Genomic DNA, 16,095 nt, shown 5'->3' with positions numbered 1-16,095 from the left:
CCTCACACATCTGGATCCTAAACTATGATAGAAACAGCTGCTAGCAGTGGGTAGTTTGACTTTGATACGCTGCTCTAGAAAGCAAACAAAAGTTTGTGCAGCTCCTCTTCAGAAAAGTGTTCAGAGAGCAGCTGCTGTATTAGACAAAGGCTCGTCGTGTTAGCCCAGATGTGTGTAACAGCTGGATGAAGGAGAACCATCACAGGCACGTCTCCATCCCGCCTTTATTAATGAACTTCCTGTTGCTTGCAGATGACAGGAACACAAAGTGTTTGTGCCACGTGATGCTGCAGGATTTGTTAACGTGTCCATGATGGTAACATCTCCTCGTCTAACTGCAAACACATGAGTGCTCCTAACGGCAGCTATCACAGCCACACAGGCAGACTGTGTCTCACTGTTGCATTCAGGGACATTTGTTTTCCTGTAAAAAGCTGAACTCTAATCTAAGAGGACTGTTACTGACAGGAAACAGCTGCATTATCTGCAGTCTGTGTGATCACAGCTGCTTCAATCACTTCATCAGAGAATTGATCATTGAATAAAACATGTTTGTGTCTGCAGAGGTCAGAGGTCACAGTCTGCAGGATCCAGCTGTCCGTCTGTGAGGAGTGACTGGTCCAAAGCTAAACCTCCAGACTTCAGTGGTGAACCTGGACCAACGAGGTCAGAGAACTGTGATGACTCCTTTACATGTTTGTGTTTTCCTGGATAAATATGACCAAAGATTCATTAAAAAGGTAAAAATCTTAGACTTTGTCCTGTAGCGCTGTGTGGCAGGCAGGATTGGACCCAAACACAACAGGATGAAGTCAAAGAGGCAGCTTTATTTCAGCTGTGAACATGCAAACAGCAGAAATAAGGAAACATAACTGTAGGTTTGCAGTGAATGAAGCCTCAGCTCAACGCTGCACTTTGTCCCTCTTTTCCTTCTCCAAACAGCCACATCAGGAGTCTCTGATGGAGTTTTAAAATATTTAATTACAAATGTCCAAAGATGGGTTCAGGATACCTGAATCCACAATTATTAAAGCTAAAATAGTTCACAGGGTTTGGACTTTGTTAGGTGACGAGAGAACATCAAAGTGTTTTTTATCTTTAAACAGTATTTTTATCACTTCAGTTGCTCTCACAGCCCTGTTTGTTATTTTACCAGAGCTCTTATGTTTCACTCAGTGCTCCCACCAAACACCTTGGAGGACACATTAGTGTGATTTAGATTTCATTGGTGTAAACACCAGTCACACAAGCTAACCCATGGAGGCAGCAGCAGGCTTTGTGTTTGGTAAAGTCTGTTGGCTTAAACTAAGAGAGTTTAGTTTGTTAGCACAAAGAGCTGTCAGCTAAAGCCCCGAATGCACTTTGAATACAGACGAACTGAGAAAAACACTTTAAATACAGCAAACAGTCAAACTGACAACATCTTGTTCTGCTGATCATCCACAGCAGTACATTTAGCATTCATGCTAGCAGCAGGCTATGACTGTCCACTGAGCACCAACACAAGTAGGAGTGAGCAGGGAGGAAGCAGGACTGTGGGCAAGTTTGAGCTACAATCCTATTGGCTTCTCAGTTTCTCCAAAGAAAAGGGGAAAAATTCTTGGTGTTGTGAAGATGTGAGTTGGTCTTGTTATCGTGGGGCTGGAAGGATGCTGGCAGTGAGAGGCTTTTCATACAGTGTTCAGTAACAGAATGAGAAGAAAGCCACTGCACATGAAACAAGGTGCTCGTAGTGTTTGCTTACTGTGTTTGTGCCACAATGTCAGATCAGCTGTAGATTCACATGCAGACTTGTCCAGTGAAACCAGTGCAAGTACTGCAGTACAGAGCAAAGACTAAGCAAGGGTGTTATTGTAAACTTTAACTTATTGTGCGCATGCGCCAACCAGCGTGCAGCCTGTTACAGTCGCTCCTGCTTTTCTCTTAGTTTAGCTCTTTTTTTCTTACGTATTCTTTTTTTTCCTGACTTGTATTTTCATCCGTTTTCTATCTCTTACTCAATCATGTGGATTGAGAGAGTTTTTGTTCTTCTGGTGGCCGTGGAACTGTTACTTTTATCAAGGAACGGGATCGCGGCACATCTCCTACACGCACGGACTGTTTACTCCAGAGATCAGCTGATTGCCCTGATGCCGGCCGGCTCGCTGGCCAGGCCCGCAGAAGTACCAGCTGAAATTTGGAGGAAAACACATCGGGGATGCAGAGGTCAAGGACAGACGAGAAGACAAAAGGAGACGGTGAGACAGCGGAGGCTCGAAGCGAGGAGGAGGTATAAACCGTGTCTGCCGTCTATCGTGATGGGAAATGTGCGATCGTTGGCAAATAAAATCGACGAGCTCTCAGCACTGGTATGGAGTCAGAGGGAATACCGAGAGTGTAGCCTGATGTGTTTCACCGAATCATGGCTGCACCAGGACATTCCCGATGAGAATGCTTCCGTGGAAGGCTGTTTGGGCGGACAGGGACAGCATCGCTAGCGGTAAGCGTAAAGGAGGTGGGCTTGCTGTTTTAGTTAACAACCGGTGGTGTAACCCTGCCAACATAACAATCAAAGAAAGGATTTGTTGCCCGGACACTGAACTGTGTGCTGTTGGACTCAGGCCGTATTATTTACCCAGGGAATTCTCTCACGTCATCTTGGTGGCTGTTTATGTTCCCCCCTCTGCTAACCCCAGAGCTGCATGTGACACTATCCACTCTGCCATAGCTCGGTTACAGACTCAGCACCCGAGTGCCTTTATTGTGATCTCGGGTGACTTCAACCATGTATCACTGGACAATACACTAACAACATTCAAACAATATGTGGACTGTCCCACCAGGGGAGAGAAAACTTTAGACTTACTGTATGCTAACGTCAAGGATGCATACAGCTCCTCCTCCCTCCCCCCACTTGGTAGGTCAGATCATAACCTGATTCACCTCACCCCCCGCTATGTGCCAATTGTGAGGAGGGAACCTGTGACCACCAGGACTGTTAGGAGGTGGTCAGAGGAGGCAATAGCGGAACTACAGGGCTGTTTCGAGGTGACCGACTGGGAAACACTCTGTGAGCCTCACGCCGAGGACATCAATGGGCTTACTGAGTGTATCACAGACTACATAACTTTCTGCACCGACTCCATTGTTCCAGCTCAGACTGTTCATTGTTACCCAAATAACAAGCCGTGGGTGACTAAGGACATCAAAGCTCTCCTCAACAACAAGAAGAGGGCTTTCAGAGGGGGCAACAAAGAGGAGGTGAGGAAGGTCCAGGTGTTACTAAAGGACAAGATCAGAGAGGCTAAGGACAATTACAGGAGGAAGCTGGAGTGGAAACTCCAGCAGAACAGCATGAGAGAGGTGTGGAGGGGCATGAAGACCATCACTGGATTCAGGCCAACCAACAGCAGGGGAGCTGAGGGAGGTGAGAATAGAGCCGACGAGTTGAATCTGTTTTTCAATAGATTCGACACCACAGTGTCTGCTCCCACCCCCACAACCTCACCTGTAGTCAGCCTGGAATCCAGAGCCACACCACTGTGCCAGCCTCTCTCTTCACATGTTGCCTCCTGTGAGATTCCTGACACCCCTCCCCCACCCATCACCTTCACTCAATACCAGGTTGAGATGCAAATGAGGAGACTTCACTCAGGCAAGTCTGCTGGACCAGACGGAGTGAGTCCCCTTGTCCTCAAGACCTGTGCCCCCCAGCTGTGTGGAGTCTTTCATAAACGGTTTATGCTGAGTCTGAGTCTGCAGAGGGTCCCGGTGATGTGGAAGACATCATGCCTCGTCCCTGTACCAAAGACGCCACGTCCCAGTGGCCCCCAGGATTACAGGCCCGTGGCACTGACCTCCCACATCATGAAGACCCTGGAAAGGCTCATCCTGGACCAGCTGCGACCCATAGTAAGACCACATCTGGATCCCCTTCAGTTCGCTTATCAGCCTCGTCTCGGAACTGAGGACGCCATCACCTACCTGCTCAATCGTGTCTACACCCATCTGGACCAGCCGGCGAGCACTGTGAGGGTCATGTTTTTTGACTTTTCCAGTGCTTTCAACACCATCAGGCCGACCCTCCTGGGTGATAAGTTAGCAGCGATGCAGGTGGATGCTTCTCTGGTGTCCTGGATTGTTGATTATCTGACAGGAAGACCACAATATGTACGTCTCCCACAGTGTGTGTCTGACAAGGTGATCAGCAACACAGGGGCACCACAGGGGACTGTCCTCTCCCCCTTCCTCTTCACCCTCTACACCACAGACTTCAGCCACTGCACAGAGACCTGCCATCTTCAGAAGTTTTCTGATGACTCTGCAGTGGTTGGATGCATCAGCAGGGATGATGAGACAGAGCACCGGGCTGTGGTCGACTCCTTTGTCACGTGGTGTGAGCAGAATCATCTGCAGCTCAACGTGGCAAAGACCAAGGAACTGATCGTGGACTTCAGGAAGACCAGGAAACACTTGACCCCTGTTTCAATCCAGGGGGTCAGTGTGGACATTGTGGAGGACTATAAATACCTTGGAGTACACACGATACGATATTATCACAATACTTAACGCACGATACGATATTATTGCGATTTTTTAAAAAAAAATATTTTGCAATATTCAGATTCTGTACATTAACACAAGTTAAACTTTATCAATATTCATTTTATCTAATAACAAAGTCTCACACTCAGTTTTTCTCTCATTTCAGTCAGTTTTATTGATGACAAACTGAACGGTTTGTATTACAGTCTAGTCCAACTTAACTGAATGCAACCATCTGGTACAATTATAGCTATTCTGAACTAAGCAATTTATGAAAACTATGCAGCCCATTCAGCAACTGAAGAATTTGAAAGTAAATTAAAACAAAATATAATTTTACATTAAATAAAAAAGTTTTAAACTTAATTAAAATAAAACATGTCTTAAATTAAAATAAGTAAACTGTCATGTTTATTGCTGCCAAAAAAAGGTTAAACACATTTGGACAGTGAAGGAATGTCAGGATTCTTGCTCAGAAAAAGGATCAACATGCTCTGAGCACAAAAACCTTTTTTGTAACAAAATATCGATTTCTGCTGTCCCTGTATCGATACATTATTAGCAAACAAAATATCACGATACTACACAGTATCGATTTTTTCCCCCACCCCTGTGAACAAAACAGGAAATCTTTCCTGCCTGTGGCCATCTCCATGTACAACGCATCCACTTAACACACTGGTTACTGCTACAACTACACGTTACACGTTTCTTTCCAGCTATTTATTAATGATTGACTTATGTGTATATATATATATATATATAACACCCAGCACGCCCCTGCGGGCGGTTTGTCCTTCAAGCTCGGGTCCTCTACCAGAGGCCTGGGAGCTTGAGGGTCCTGCGCAGTATCTTGGCTGTTCCCAGGACTGCGCTCTTCTGGACGGAGATGTCTTAATGTCTTAATGTTGGTTTATAATGGAGCACTGTAACAAAAAATAATTTCCCCCAGGGATCAATAAAGTATTCTGATACTGATTTAACAAAAGACTGTTATGTGACAAAGAGTAAGTACATTATTTTTATGAGATTGTTCATCATGTCTTTAATTTAATATTTCCAGTTTTTCCTTCCTGTCTCATGAAGCTGTTACATTTATTGTTTTTCTTTTAGGATCAATAAGAGGCCAGAATCTCCTGGACCTGAACCCAGCTGTGTTTCCTTAAAGAGCAACAGGTCGAAGGATGCTGGTGTTTACTTTAAAGGCTGTTCTTCTGCTGCTGAGAGGTAATGTGTGTCTAGATGTTGTTCCTGACTCTGTATTTTTGAATAAATCCTCATGTTTAATATCAGCTCAGCTCTTTTTCACACACATTTCTATGTTGGTGTGTGAAGCGGTGTGTGTTGGAGTGTTTCCACAAACACAGCAGTCAGAGTGGAAAGAGTGGATGTTGTAGGAGGTGTTTGTGTAGTGAAGAGGCTGAGTGTCTGTAGGACTCCAGCTGCTCCAGCAGGTGTCTCCTTTGTGCTTTGCTTCAAACACAGTGTAGGGAGGAGCTTCCACTCAGGTGTTTCAGGTGTTGCTGGATGGAGGAGGACAAATAGTTTTTCCCTTCAGTGACACTTCAGCAGCTCAATGTTCTGGGAGATGTTTGTCTTTATGAAGGTTTATGGATTCTTGTTCTTACTTTGGTTAAACTGAGCAATACATTTTCCATCTAACATTTAAAGTAAATTTCCAGGTGAATAAAAGATCTGCAGCTGCAGCCTCTGTGATGTTTCACAGTCTGAAAGTAACAAATTCAACCAGAGTTCAAACAAAGGCTTAATATACGTGTGTGTTTGATATAATGCCAACAAGTACAAATAGGTGTTCTTACAGGTCTTAATCACAGAGGTCTGATAAGTCTGGTGACTTTCACACTCAGCAATTTTGCTGCCTTTTATTTTATATTGGCCTTTTTAAAGCCCTTCAAAGTCTCCCACATTCATACAGAGCTTTTAACACCAAACTCCTTTACAGTCCTTCTCCTCTCACACACGATCACACGACTGATTTGTCTGCAGCAGCTGTGTTACTGCTAGTATTTTATTATGTGTGTAATCTCCTCATATTGTTCCTGTGGTTTAGTTTGACTTCCTTCTGCAAACTCAGCTGCTCTGTTGCTGATACACGTCTCCATGAATATGATTGATCAGATGCTGCCATGTTTCATGTGAGCGCTCAGCTGAAACCCTGGGTTGACTTATCGAGTTAATAACAAGCTTCACGTGACTGTGAATGCTAAAGTGAATCCAGATAAAGGAAAGAGACCCTGCTAATGTTGGACTCACTTCTTAGTGTAGATCCCAGGAGGAAGTTCAACATAGCCATTCTTTGTGCTAGCTCGACCAAACCTGAGACCACAGTGCAGGATAATGATTATCATCTGTCTCTGTCAAGGACATTTAAAATCCACAAATAACAAACATAATTATATTTGATCATTAAAATGATGATTTCACTTAAAAAAGCATGAGCACACTGGTGAGATTACAGAAACATGAAAACTCGTTAACAGTAAAGTTAATTTAGGCGTAAACAAAGTGTCAAACATACTGAAGTAGAAGGACTGATGTTTGTGTTAACCCTCACATGGGCTGTACAACATTATATAGGGAGACAAAAACAGAGATTATCGTAGCCATCGCTCTCTCGCATGGACGTGGCAGTCTTGCTGTCTGCTGCGAATCCTCCCCGTACCTCCGTGACCTCGTCTGGTATCTGCTCCCTCCTCTGTAAGAGACAGTAAAGGAAAACACGTCTCTGCCTAGTCTTGAAAATCTAATCTTATCATCCATTGTTCTTCTAGGGCCTCTTCTTCTTGTGGCCTCAGCTAACTGCTAATATTTAAATGGCTAACATTAACATGTGTGCCAGCCAGGTTAACATTTATGATGAACTATGATTAATTAACTGGTGTTGAACCTGGAGCTTTACTGACCTCTGAAATTCCTCCTAAAGTGTTATTCAGTGTTGTGACAGTCAGCTGCTTCAGCTGCTGCTGGGATGGGCTGTGGCAAAGAGAACAGAGAAAATCAAAATCAGAGTTTTTCTCTGAATTAAAAGCAAGGAAACAACAATATATTCTACATGGTGAAACTGATGGTTTCTGGTGTTTGGGTCTGTTTTTCTGTATTTATGCAGATAAAGTGTAAACTCAGATGAATTATACCATCAAATGTTAAAGGAAAATATCAGGATGAGTGTCTGTGAGCTGAGAAGGACGTGAAGCGAGCAGTTTATCCCAGAGCTGAAGCTGCTCTGTGTGCAGAGATGAGCTCAGATTCCTGCTGTGATTGATCAACAGTCACAGAAATGTAGACTTGTAGTTATTACTGCAGTATGGTCACAGCAGATACTGATAAACATGTATTATGAGGATGGATGATCAAGTTTCTCACTCTCTCCTTTAAATCTCAGTTTTTTCTTCTTCACAGTTTATCTGTTAATTTATTAATGAATAACACTGAAAGAGTTTCTGTTATATTTCCCCTTGAACATCAGCTTATTAGGGCGGCATTAGGAAATAGCCCCCCTCCAAAGAATGAATAAATGAATGATGATAATAATAAAATGATTAAAAAGCAGAGCTCAGAGTGGTAGAATGGTCAAACATGGATCCACGGGTGGTTCAACTGCATTTGGTGACGTGACTAAAGCAAATCTTTCAAATAATCCCACCATCAACGGGATGTTGTCTCCTTTACTACGGTTACTTTACTTGGTCACCGTGTGAATTTCTTGGAAATGAACCAAATTCTTTTATTTGTTGGTTGTTGCATATTTAACCTCTACAGTCAGGAAAGGAGGAGATGAGGCCTCAACAATGTTGGGTTGTAGCTGTGGTTCAGGTTAGAGTGAGTGTCCATGGAATAAATGTAAGTCAGTGAACTGGAAACATGACTGTGTTCAAACTTTGTTTTCCTTTTTATAATGAGTCTAATCAAAGGTGGACAGAAGTATCTCCACTGTGACTTTTCTGTGTCACCATCAGAGCTTCTGCACAGTGTGGAGAAAGATCCAGAAGCAGAGCTGGACTGCAGACAGCCAGTCAGAGCAGCTGTGTACAAAGTAAGACTGAACATCTGTCTGCTGATGGACTCATTTCTGAAAACTGGACTTCTTGTGTTGTTCAGACATTGAAGACTTTTCTTTCTCTTTAGTCTCATTGTTTTTCTTTCTTTCAGCAGATGTTGGTCTGCAGGAGGTTTTAGATGAACATAAGATCAGTCTGAGGAGGAGATGTGAACGTGTGACTGAAGCAAGTGATGAAACAGGAAGTAGAACCCTCCTCAACACCATCTACACTGAGCTCTACATCACAGAGGGACAGAGTGAAGAGGTTCATACCCAACATGAGGTGAGGCAGCTGGAGACAGCTTCCAAGATGGACGCCCTCCATGACGCTCCAATCAGGTGCCAGGACATCTTTAAAGCCTTACCTGACCAACAGAGACCCATCAGAGTGGTTCTGACCAACGGCGTGGCTGGTGTTGGAAAAACTTTCTCAGTGCAGAAGTTCACTCTGGACTGGGCAGAGGGCTTGGAGAACCAACATGTCAGTGTGGTGGTTCTGCTTTCATTCAGGGAGCTGAACCTGATCAGAGATGAGCAGTACAGTCTTCTGGAGCTGCTCCATGTTTTCCATCCAACATTACAGAAGGTCACAGCAGAGAAGCTGGCTGTCTCTCAGCTTTTGTTCATCTTTGACGGCCTGGATGAAAGCAGACTTTCATTGGATTTCACCAACAGGAAGCTGCTGTCTGATGTCACACAGAAGTCATCAGTCAGCCAGCTGCTGACAAACCTCATCCAGGGGAATCTGCTTCCCTCGGCTCTCGTCTGGATAACTTCCCGACCCGCAGCAGCCAATCAGATCCCTCCTACATGTGTTGACAGGCTAACAGAAGTACGAGGCTTCACTGACGCCCAGAAGGAGGAGTACTTCAGGAGGAGATTCAGTGATGAAGAGCTGTCCAGCAGAATCATCTCCCACATGAAGACATCCAGGAGCCTCCACATCATGTGTAGTATCCCAGTCTTCTGCTGGATCACTGCTACAGTTCTGGAGCACATGTTGACTACAGAGCAGAGAGGAGAGCTGCCCAAGACCCTGACTGACATGTACTCACACTTCCTGCTGGTTCAGACAAAGAGGAAGAAGAACAAGTACCATGAGGGACATGAGACGAGTCCACAGGAGCTGACGGAGGCTGACAGGGAAGTTCTTCTGAAGCTGGGGAGGCTGGCGTCTGAACATCTGGAGAAAGGAAACATCATGTTCTACCAAAAAGACCTGGAGCAGTGTGGTCTGGATGTGACAGAGGCCTCGGTGTACTCAGGAGTTTGTACAGAGATCTTCAAAAGAGAGTGTGTGATCTTCCAGAAACCAGTCTACTGCTTTGTTCATCTGAGCATTCAGGAGTTTCTGGCTGCTGTCTACATGTTCCACTGTCACACCAACAGGAAGACAAAGGTGCTGAAGATGTTTCTAAAATCAGAATCTTTCACCAAGATGATTTTCAGTTTTTTTGATGACAACGATCTCCAATCACTTGATGTATTTTTGAGGAGAGTCATGTATAAATCCCTCCAGAGTAAAAATGGCCACCTGGACCTGTTTGTTCACTTCCTTCATGGCCTCTGTCTGGAGTCCAACCAGAGACTCTTAGTAGGTCTGCTGGGTCAGACAGAGATCAGTCCAGAAACCATCCAGAGAGTCATCAACAACCTGAAGAAGATGAACAGTGATGAAATCTCTCCTGACAGAAGCATCAACATCTTCCACTGTCTGATGGAGATGAACCACCTCTCATTATTTCAGGAGATCCAAGAGTTCCTGAAGTCAGAGAACAGATCAGAGAAGGAACTCTCTGAGATCCAGTGCTCAGCTCTGGCCTTCATGCTGCAGATGTCAGAGGAGGTTCTGGATGAGTTGGACCTGCAGAAGTACAACACATCATGGCATGGACGACAGAGACTGATTCCAGCTGTGAGGAACTGCAGAAAGGCTGGGTGAGTCCAGATGTGATCATTAACATCATTGATCAGTGTAGGTTAGTAGTTTAATGTTGAAAATAAAATCAGATTGTAAGCACAAAGTGTTTGTGTCCGTACGCTGCAACCTTCCACACCATTCCTTTATTGTACAGACTCAGCAGCAGCTCCATGGATCCCAAATCCAAGAGTGGAGAACAGATTTGAAGTGTGTCACATCCATGCAGTCACAGCTGTTTCCACCATGTTTCCACTGATATTAATCCTGTTCAATGACACGTTTCATATCAGTGAATATGTTCTTTAGGACGTCCACTGACATGTTTAAGTGTCCTGCTGGAAATCACTCAAATCATCCATGAAATCCATGAAAAATCCTTTTAGTGTTTCTAACTTCACCCTCTGTCTTCTCTCTCTCTCCATCCTCCTCACTGCTTCTTTCACTGATAATCACACAAACATCGTATTCAGCTACAAAATAACACAATAACATCATCTGATGATCATTATTATAAGAGCAGGATCCATATTTGATATCAGAGTAACACACTGCTTGGTTATATGCAGTCATCATCAGTGACTGTGGGTCAAACAGAAGCTCTCTGATTGGTTGCTGACCTTGGTCACCTGTCCACTCTCACCTGTTTGTGTTTGCTCTCTCTTTGCTGTCTCCATCCTCTCTCTCCTTTCTCTCCCTCTCTGTCTTTGTACGTCACTCAGGTCCAATGGAAACAGTGACATTTACAAACCAATCAAAGACAAACTGATCCATGTCAGGTTATAACAATATTCAAAGTGAATACAGGCTGCTGCTGGACACAGACAGGTAACATCATTTTGACTTGCTGTCACCTGGATCTGGACTCATAAACACTGAAGCCCTGAACAGGAATACAAATCATTTTCTGCCAACTAGCGACACACCAGCAGATAATGGCTCAGAAAGCTCAAATGAGCCAATCATTTCTGTGTTTAGTTCCCCTGAAATCAGATCTGATATCAGCAGCTCTGAGTTCATTCATCATTATTGTCCAGTGATGAGCTTTCTGCTCCGTTTGGTAACAGTCAGCAGGTTTTTCCTGCGTGTGGACGTGAACAGTCGTACCTGACAGCAGGTAGCAAACAGAGATCATCTTTCCAGCTGGAACTCTTCACTGAGCTGAACTCATTCAAAATGTTCTGGAGTCAAAACAGGAAACAGTCCAAATGTGTGTCTTCACTCTGACTCTGGATCAGATCTCAGTGACAGACTGTGGACATTATGGAAGCCTAAATGTGACACCATCTTCCTCCTTCATCTGCAGATTAAAGCCAAACAAAGATTCTCATTAAAAGTCTGCAGGTCTGAGAGAGACTCAATCGTTGTGTCATGTCAAACACAGTAAGAGGAGCTGAAGCACAGATGTGAAGAGCAGATTCATCAGATTATGACCTCACTCTGTTTTGTCTTCATATACATTCAGTCTGTGTTTATAATGCAGATTTTCTGCTTTTATAATAACACATTTTATATTTTCTATCATCACAGACTGACTCAGTGTCAACTCTCAGAGTCTCACTGTGAAGTTGTGGCCTCAGCTCTGAAGTCCAACCCCTCCCATCTGACACAGCTGGACACGAGTTACAACCTCAACCTGCAGGATTCAGCAGTGAAGCTTCTGTGTGCTGGACTGGAGAGTCCAAACTGTCGACTGGAGACTCTGAGGTGAGTTCACTGACTGCAGCTGTTGTTGTTTTTCTATATTTCATGTCTTTGATGTTTGAAACTTTCTTTAGTTCCTAAATGTTCAGGATGTGTCTGAAGACAAATGTGAAGAAGTTTGAGTGCTTTCAGAAATGTTGTCTTTCCAAACGACTGAACAGCAGTTTTTCCTTTTGGCTCCAAACAGAAGTGACAGACTTGAGCAGGGTTCATTTAAAGGCTGACAGAAGTGGAGTGGTGACGGGGAGATGTTTGACAGGACAGTGTTTCAGCCTCCACAGGTTCATGTTGTGCTCCATCAGTCAGTGAAGATGAAGTCAGTGCTGATGAGGCTGTAGAGTGTGTGAGGGATGTGAATGAGGATGATGAAGATCTGATGATAGCAGATAAAAACAGGCTGCAGAGACTTTGAGCCATACAGGGCACACAGTGTGTGTACAGAACAGCTGAAATCATTATGGAGGCCTCACTGGAATATGGAAGCATCACAGTACAGCTTCAGTGAAGCTTTAAAGTCTCTGATATGAGATGAGAAATGAAGCAGCCAGAGCTTTTTCATGAGTGGAAATCCACTGTGACTGTGAGCTGCTGCTACAGCCTCCAGATTAGCCAGCAGCTCATCCTGCTCAACATTTCCTCACCAACTTTAATGGAAGTGTGATGTTTTCAGCTGGAGTGATGGTCAGGGTGGCCTCCCTCTCCTCTTCTTCTCCTCTTCCTCTTTCATTTGTAAAGCCACTTCTGCTGCTTTCATTCATTTGGAAGTCCTGTAGCTGAGTTTGGGAGAGACTAACAGCCTCGGCAGCAGAGGGGAGAAAGGCTGTAACACCACCACTTTACTCTGTTCTACCTGTCACATCATTTTATCAGGAAACAAATATGCTCATGTTTTTACTATGTTTGTCTTGAAGATGTAAGAAGATCACATGGTGCTTTTTATTATTGTGTTGGTTTGTTTCCTGTCTCTTGGATGGAGCCCAGCTGTGCGTGGCCCCTGGGCCTGTGGTCAGAGTGTGTGCTGGATAATCCAGCCCAGGATGAGGCCAAACTGACATGGGATGAAATGTCTGTCACATAATTCAGCTTAGTGTAGTTTCATTTCTGCACAATTTAAAAACAACCAAAACTTTGTTCTGTCTTTTCTATGTTATACTGTAGACTTTCTTTGATACTGTGTCCAAAAGGAGCAGCTTTTACTTTGAAGGGGAGGCGTCTCTGTTTCCTCTTCAGGTTGGATGATGGAAGCAAATGAGTGTGTGATGTTCTTTCAGTGTTGCACTTTGTAGACGGTCCCTGAGCACTGGTCTCACAGCCAGCTGCACATAGAGACCAGTGTTGTTAGTCCAGGTCAGAAGATGACTTGTTGGAATGAAAATGAGCTTGTAGTTTGTCTGCTTTAATAATGTGACTGGAAAAAGGTGTTGGACTTCAAATATGTCCATTTCTTTCACACTTCACCTTTAAAAGTGAAGCCTTGTGGTTCCTGGAAGGAAAAACACGACTTTTTCAAGTCTTTGTCCTGTTTTTATGATAAATGTGCGACTTTAATGTGAAACATTCAGAGTTTTTTCTCTTGTTGTGTTTGTTTGAAGCTGCTTCCTGTTGGCTTCAGCTGTTTGGAGTTTCCATTTTCTAAACTTCTACATTCTGAACCTTCTTCAGCTCTGAACAGATGATGAAACACTGAATGATTTCAAGCTCACACTTTGTCTAATAAACTTACATCTTTCATTCTTTATACAGATTGAGGGGCTGTGGTTTGTCAGAGATCAGCTGTGATTATCTGGCAGCAGCACTGAAGTCCAACCCCTCCCATCTGAGAGAGCTGGACCTGAGTAACAACTACAAGCTGCAGGATTCAGGAGTGAAGCATCTGTGTGGTTTCCTGGAGAGTCCAGGATGTGGACTTGAAACTCTGAGGTCAGTCAGCATGTTTTAGTTGTGCTGAGATGAATATGATGTGAAAGTTGTGCTGACACTAAACTGCAGACATCAGGCTGATATTATACTGATCCACACTGAGGATCTTCATGGTAAAGTCTGTTTTCTTCTTCTCTGGTTTAGTCCATTGACTGCAGCAGAACAATGTTCACATTTCAAACCTTCAAAGAAGAAGAAAAATCCTCCACTGGATAATTCACTGTGAAACTCTCCAACTCTTCATTCCACCTTAAAGTCTGTCTGACACTGAAATCCAAAGCAAAATGTGCGTTTGCTTTACAGACAGCAGTCCAACACAAACATACACACATCATCCAAAACACAGTCCAACATCCAAATCTCCTCCACTGCCAGCATGAATGATGGGAAAGAGAAGGAGGAACACTCTGACATTCAGGGTTAGAATGAGTTTCATGAAGCAGACTGTGAAGATCAAAGCTGCATTAGAAAGCTTACATGAATGAATGAGTGGACAGAAGTGGACAGAGATCATCTGAAGCACTTCAAAGGCTTTAAATCAGCACATTTATCTTTATTCTTTATCAACTCTGTTAGTTTCTCTCAGTTTTCTGTGGAATGAAGCTAACAGCAGGCTAATAAGATGCTGACCAATAGGTTTCTATTAAAGGTTGTAATTTGTATATGAAAAAGTGCTTTGGCTCAGCAGGGATCAGCTTACAGGTAGAATACAGCTGCTGGATGGGATTAGCATGTCATAGCTATCTACCAAACTGCTAACTGGGGGATTTCAGGCCATCTATGGATCATTTTTGCTAACTGTTTATTCAGCTTAGGCTCACAGGGCTGCAGCCTGTGCCCTAGCTGTCATAGGGCAAGAGGCGTGGTCCACCTGCACAGGTGAGCAGTCCATCACAGGGCCAACAGAGAGAGACAGAGAAGCACTCTCTCACATCCACACCTACAGCCAATTTAGAAGCACCAATGAACCTAAGCAGCATTTCATTGGACTGTGGGAGAACATCCAACCTCCACAGAAAGGCCAACAAGCTTCAACCTACAACCTTCTTGCTTTAAGGCACTAGTGCCAACCACTTTTCCCCATTTCAGCCCAAATCCTGCATCTTCCTGTTTCTGACTCCAGGCCAGCTCCACTAACACTTTCTCATCAGACACTGCCACCTAGTGGAGGAAGTCTTAGTTCCATTTGAAGCTTCAGATTACAGTTAGTTCCTTTACAAAGAGGTGGAGGTGGTGGGGCCACAGCACCATCATCACTGAGTGCCATAGGACACTTAACCTTTGTTTCCATATGCTGGGAACTTCCTGTTGTTCCAAGGAGGACTGGAAAATGTGTGAAAATCTCCCAGTCAGTTCCTCACAGCACACTTCAATCATTTCCCTCCCACATCATCAGGACCAGGGCTTTTTCTCTCTTTGGTCCCACTAAGAGATTTCCACACAAACACCTCATCAGTGGGACTCTCAGAGCTACCAGCCCTTTGCTACAATCACAAAGCTCTTCATTGAAATCAATGATATCAAAGCTGGAATCAAATGAGTCCAAGTCTTCTGCTGATTCAGCATCACATTCATCTTTGCTCCTTGTTCTGCATCCCCACCATGGACTTCATTCCTTTCCAAGCCAGCCTTGAGTGTCCTTTATTCAGCTCATCCTCTGCTTTACTTTTACACCTGATTTTAGCTGCTTTATCTCTCTTTCAACAAGTTTCTGTGCCTCCATCTTTTTCTTCTCTCCCTCATAACAAGACAGCTTCTTCTGCCTGAGAACATGTTGGAGTGATTTACTAATCCAGGGCTGCTTATTGGGGAAAATACTTCCTGTTTCCAAAGTAATCCCCATTTTTCCCAGAAAGAAATGTAAGTAGAAATCGATGATCCAAGTGAGAACATGAGCCTTTAAAAAGTCCCAGTGGGTGCAGTCAAAGCAGTCCCTCAGTCCCAGTATAGAGTCTTTGGTCCAGACTGG

General features: G+C 44.0%; 1 protein-coding gene and 1 long non-coding RNA gene across 7 annotated transcripts in view; one reads left to right on the top strand and one right to left on the bottom strand.

Annotated features, from left to right (window-relative positions):
* The window catches only part of LOC146672730 (NACHT, LRR and PYD domains-containing protein 12-like), a 62,172-nt gene that overhangs the window by 39,676 nt on the left and 6,401 nt on the right, over window positions 1–16,095 (top strand). Inside the window, exons 4-9 of one of the 5 annotated variants that reach the window (XM_085388855.1) lie at window positions 565–666; window positions 5,638–5,751; window positions 8,502–8,578; window positions 8,695–10,522; window positions 12,033–12,209; window positions 13,950–14,126. In XM_085388855.1, the coding sequence (XP_085244981.1) occupies window positions 565–666; window positions 5,638–5,751; window positions 8,502–8,578; window positions 8,695–10,522; window positions 12,033–12,209; window positions 13,950–14,126 (2,475 nt within the window). Of the gene's footprint in view, window positions 1–564; window positions 667–5,509; window positions 5,532–5,637; window positions 5,752–8,501; window positions 8,579–8,694; window positions 10,523–12,032; window positions 12,214–13,949; window positions 14,127–16,095 lie in introns of those variants that run through there. The other 4 variants (XM_085388889.1, XM_085388872.1, XM_085388863.1 and 1 more) reach the window with 4 other exon arrangements.
* On the bottom strand, window positions 7,074–8,987 carry LOC146672731 (uncharacterized). Of its 2 annotated transcripts, none has more exons than XR_014908534.1 (3): window positions 8,858–8,987; window positions 7,449–7,518; window positions 7,074–7,240 (listed from the first exon to the last, which is right to left on the bottom strand). It is a non-coding gene; the product is annotated as an uncharacterized LOC146672731 (long non-coding RNA). The 2 variants fall into 2 exon arrangements; XR_014908529.1 differs by lacking the exon at window positions 8,858–8,987 and adding an exon at window positions 7,680–7,783.

Source organism: Rhamphochromis longiceps, linkage group LG3 (genome assembly GCF_057381845.1).
Source record: "Rhamphochromis longiceps isolate RC_006_pf linkage group LG3, R_longiceps_female_GT1.1, whole genome shotgun sequence".
Taxonomy (NCBI): Eukaryota; Metazoa; Chordata; class Actinopteri; order Cichliformes; family Cichlidae; genus Rhamphochromis; species Rhamphochromis longiceps.
This window is presented reverse-complemented; position numbering and strand designations above follow the sequence as displayed.